At 38.5% G+C, this 5,325-nt stretch overlaps 1 protein-coding gene across 1 annotated transcript in view; it reads right to left on the reverse strand.

Annotated features, from left to right (window-relative positions):
* The window catches only part of tmem45b (transmembrane protein 45B), a gene marked incomplete in the record, with an annotated part of 8,530 nt that extends 3,857 nt beyond the window's left edge, over nt 1-4,673 (reverse strand). The window contains 4 exon segments of the mRNA XM_014003137.1: nt 959-1,143; nt 1,255-1,467; nt 1,549-1,746; nt 4,285-4,673. Coding sequence (XP_013858591.1) covers nt 959-1,143; nt 1,255-1,467; nt 1,549-1,738 — 588 coding nt within the window.
* Nucleotides 4,674-5,325: the final 652 nt, after the last annotated feature.

Genomic DNA, 5,325 nt, shown 5'->3' on the forward strand with positions numbered 1-5,325 from the left:
TTCTTCATCCCTGACCACACATCTCTGATATTGTTCCTTTTCAGTTTACTCTCCAGCTTCCATCTATAAACCTCCTTGCTGTCTCTTTGACTGCTTCTGTATACTCCTCAATAACTCCCTATCTCGATCCCTAAAGGCTCCCTAAAAACCTGCTTTTAAATCCTTTTTCACATTTAAATAATTCAMTTGGGCTCTATATAAAGTGACACTGCGATACTTTGATCTGAATTCCTCCATATTGTAGCTTCACAAGCCCCTCTTTCACCCCTTTTCTGAAGTGTGTCTCAGACTAGCTCGTTTTGAGGCTGTCTCTTTAAGATCAAATAATRCAGCCTTACATGTTGGAGCCAGAGGAGAATATAGATCAACGAATTGTAGTTGGGAAGTCCAGACCTTATTTGCAGTTCTGTCACAAATAATTTGATGTAATAGTTCAGAAAATGTCATAGAAAATAAGGAAAACTGAATGGGTTGAAGAKTATGATCCAAGCAGAATATAAAGATCTCTACACCCCTAGAGACTCCAAGTATACAACAAAATGTATTTAACGGCTAAAAAAAGTGGATTTTGCACGATATGTCCCCTTTAAAAGAAGTCATGTTTCTCACATTTCATAATTCATACAGAAATAAGTAATTTACAGAAAATTAAGTGATTATTAGTTTTTAAATTTCATTAGCTTGAATAGCTAAGAAAGTTTTAGGACAACAGCAATGGTGTGGAGTAATAGCTAGCTAGTCAATCTTTCAAACCTGTTCTTCAAACTGAGTATGTATCAACAACAGGCAAGATATTAATTGTTCATAATTTTTTTCCACAGAACACATCTACAAAAAGACCCAACTGTTTTTAACGTCGTTCCAAAGTTTCCAACTCTATTTGAAGACAACAGATCGGAGACAAGTTCGTGTTTTCTAAAACTGAATCGAAACCAAACCAATCGTCTTGTTTTCCCACCTGGTAAAACCACGTGCCCTGCAGGATGAACAGGCCGGCCCTGGTCAGCTCCAGAATAATGTTGTTTCTGATAAATACCTCCAGCATGGTGCTGGCCGAGCCACCAAACACAGCCACGAGCAGCAGGCTGTGGATGTGAGCGTCCAGAGGATCCCGGCCATGCACGTGGTGATAAAACAGAAACCCTATGCAAGAATTCACAAAAAAGAGAGCTTAAATACGTGCATCAGATGGACATGTTATGGCATTTATAAATATATAAAAACACAACAAAATTCAAGTTTTTTGGGGTTTACCTTCAACAAAAAGAGCCATGGAGATAGTAAGTCGGTCCACACCAGTTGGCACTTTTTTGATTAGAGTAGAAGCAATCAATGCTACTCCCGAAATCCCAAAGAACAGATACATTGTGCTGTGCTGCCAGTTCATCAGCTTGACCCATGAACTGGCCTCCCTGTTGTAGAGACGGGCATGTGGGCCATCCACTACAAACTGCTCGACCATAATACCTGAAACCACACAACATCAGACAAATCGCGTGATCGACCAAAAGGTATAGGTGTCAAAGATGAACTTGATGGGTAACTGACCCACAAAGGATGCGAAGATTTGAAATCCTCCTTCAACGTACTCCATTTTCTTAAAGAATGGCGGCATTATATGTCTTCCTTTAGGCTGCCTTGTTCTCCAGTTGTATTGGAGAATGTGTTTCACAGTCAGCCAAAAGCCATATAGCATGAAAAAGGTGCCAGGGATGGCATGTCCTCCAAAGTTGGCCATCGTTTYACCTGAAAATAAGGAATATAGCACAGATCAGTAGTACTGTACACGTAGATCAGTGGTGAATTTGTCCAGGTCTACAGGTATAAAATACTCAYTGTAATGGAACTAATACTTATGTTTAAGCTAGTTATTCATGACATCCTTTAATGACCTAGGTTTTCATGACATGCTGTTCATCTGCAGATAGAATGATTAAAGTCAGAACAAGATCTGCTYACAACAGTCATTCTTAGATATCACTTGTGTTTATCTTTGTGTTTTCCATTGATCTTGTATCAAATCTTGCTAAGATGACAGAATGGTATTTGTTAATATACATATGAGGCCTCTCGAGTGGAGTGAACAGTGTTCAACGGTTCAACAGTGGTGTGGAGAGACAGTGACAGAGGCGGAGGCACAGAGACAGGCCAGGTTGTTGTCTGTGTTTCCTGTTGTTGCAATAAAACTCAACTGATCATCTCACGGAGTACCTTCACTCTTGGACCACGTATTTCTGTCTTTGTTAAATAAATATTGCCATAACACTCAGCTTTGAGATCAAAGTACAGMATTAGAACTTTGTTTCGGTGTTGGTGCCATGTTGTGGCTGTGTATGGTTCTTCCACATGCCACTGAGGTCCCTGTTTGTTAAATGAATTAATGGTTCCACTTTATACAAAAAGGCTCCCCGTATAGATGGCTTGCAAATAGTCATTAATAAATGTTTACTTTACAGATGAATTAATAACCTATCTATAAAAACTATTTACAAGCCATCTARAAAGGGGAGCCTTATTGTAAAGTGGTACSGAATAAATTATTAATTTGCCTATATATCTGTTTATGCACATTTATTCAGAACTTAATAATCCAGTCCAAAAAGTGACACCAAACAAGGGACTGAAGCAGAATAAGCTGTTTGGCATCAGCAGAGAAGGTGTGGTAAGTTTTTTATGGTCACAACCCAAATACAGAATTCAGCTGAGCTGTCCAACCCACAAACGTGGCACAATTTAAAGGGAAACAAACAATAGTTGAGCATAAGCTAGCTCTACAATGTCAATGAGAGGTAAAATAAAATTAACTGTCAGGAATCTTTTGTTAATATAAACAATGACAGAAAATSTTCACAAACTGTAAAACCTGAAACCACAAAACTTGAAACCATGTAATTTCCTCTGAACTTCCTCATTCTCTGCCTTTGTCTTTCTGGTCATTTGACCACGCCCTGACCCGATCATTATGATGTATTCATAAACAGAGGGAAACAGGATACATCTGTAGAAKCTTTACATGGCATATGAGTCATCTATACAGACAGAAAATTCAAACTGATAAATACATGGTATTGTCACTCAGGATAGGAAAATATTTGTAATAATTTTATTTCATTAATAAATTTATGCAAAATTAACGGAAATGTAAAGGATTAATGGAAAAAGTGTTTGCACAAAACCATTATAAACTTCTCAAAATTGGAATTCATTTTAGGATTGTTCCAATTGGAATGGCTGCTAGCATCTCTATCTACTCAAAAACAATTGTTATATTAAATCAAATTTGCTTAAATGGATAAGAAACATTTAAAGAGCTCCACTTAAAAATATCTGAACTATCCCTTTAAGCTCAAATAACAGCTAGATTTTAATAAAGCCCTGAGATCAGCCTGATCTTTTCAAAAACAACCTGAACATTATCATGCACAATTAAAAAAGCATATCAGTTCCACTTGGTTTTATATCTTTGTGTATGTGCTTCTTTCAAGGTCAAAGGTGTGTGTACCAGGGTGGTACAAAAATAAAAGACGACAAGGCTGCAAGGTCAGGGAAATAATCTGGGAGCAAGGCGTCAATAATGTGAGAAGAATTAAAAAACATAAAAAAGGTCATCAATGGCAAAAGCAAAGGATTTTGAAGTAAAAATGATGAGCATAATTCTCATAAATGGAGAAGGAACAGCTACCAATGAGAGATGTGCACTCATTGAGTGAGAACACCTTCAGTCTTCAAAATATGTTTTTTTTTTTATGAATTTGGTTTTGAATGCTGGGTAGTCATATCCTGCAATCTATTTTGTCAATACAATTTCGGCTCATTTGTCTTGCAAAACTGGCACGCAAATCAAACCGGTTTGTTTTGTAGARGGACCTGCTGGTCATCATTTTCAAAAATAAAAACAGTAAGACTCTGAGGCTGTCTATTTCCTGTAAAATGAAGCAACATGAAAAACCATCTAGTTGGTGTATCTTTATAAGTATTACAGGCCTACATATTTGTGCATGGTTTTGTTTTTCAGTTGGAACCTGATCTTGTTAGTGGCCATCCAGCCTGAGTGTGTGTTCAACAACCACACGCTCAGACAAGTTTTTCTTGATTAACCTTGCATGGCATGTGACAGTTGTCTTCCCGTCACATTTCATCCACAAAGTGCCTTTAAGAAAAGGGTTATACTCGTGCAAATACCCACTCTTTTCATCCATCCATAAAATCATGTGCGCATTTTAATCTAAAAAGCTAAAGGTCAGAATAACCTTTCACAGTAACAGTCAGCAGAATGAAACATACCTTTTGATTGTCGTTTTTGCAGTTTCCTCCCAGAGGAAATCCTTCTGCTTTCAGTGTGGTATCACAGTGAGCACTCTCTGTTCTGTGTAAACTGTGCACACCTGTTGCCTGCTTCACTAACCTGTGCTGTCATAACACAAAGCCACACCTCTCACTTGTAATAGTTTCAGTGAACTAAGCACGCCATCCCTGGGAAACAAGCAGGAAGACAGTGTCTGCTTATAGATCAACTTGTGTTTGTTTTAAAATGATATCAGCACGCTTCATTAAAACAGTGAACCACACTTTCCCCTCCTGTGCTGTTAAAATTAACTTTTTACATTTAGAAAGGTTTAAACTGTCACACAGTGAYCCATAGCAGTTTTTATGTTTTCCTACTTGGGTGTGGAGGCCATTGGGTTAACTCAGCTGTAGATGTACAACCACTGATTATATCCAGAGTCTCAATAAAATCTGTACAGCAGGTCACCTCGGAGCCAGCTCTTAGCATAAGCGAACTAGGCGGTCGCCTAGAGCACCATCTGCTGGAGGGGGCACCGAACTGCAGAAGAAAAAAAGTAATTATTTGTAATTCCTGGTTGTAACTCTGCTCAGCGCCCCTTTCAATTAGCTTTGTCTTAAAAACTATAATGAAATATTGCAGGAAAAATAAACTACCCATAACACCCCACCCCCACGCAGCAATCGCCCTCACCTTCTCTCTCATTTCATTGACGTTGCACTGACTCGTCCTTCTCCGACACTCTGACAGGGGAGCGGCTAGTAGTGCCTCTCAGGTAGTGGTTCGTGTTCACAAACTCAATAACAACAAGTCTGTATTTGTTGTCCCATACATGTCAACCTCTTTGGACGTTTACCTGTATGAAAACCTCAAAAGTCCATAAAGTTTGCAAAAAAATCCATATAACTCGCACCTTGCTGAGGCCGTGAAAGGGCTCGCTGCGAAGCAGGAGGAAAGGAGAGCGGAAAGAGTTCAAAACTTATTTCTACTGGCAGAACAGGTTGGAAGATGACTATTTATTTATTTATTTATTTATTTAT

The sequence above is a fragment of the Austrofundulus limnaeus genome, unplaced genomic scaffold, assembly GCF_001266775.1.
Source record: "Austrofundulus limnaeus strain Quisiro unplaced genomic scaffold, Austrofundulus_limnaeus-1.0 Scaffold17, whole genome shotgun sequence".
In the NCBI taxonomy this organism is placed as follows: Eukaryota; Metazoa; Chordata; class Actinopteri; order Cyprinodontiformes; family Rivulidae; genus Austrofundulus; species Austrofundulus limnaeus.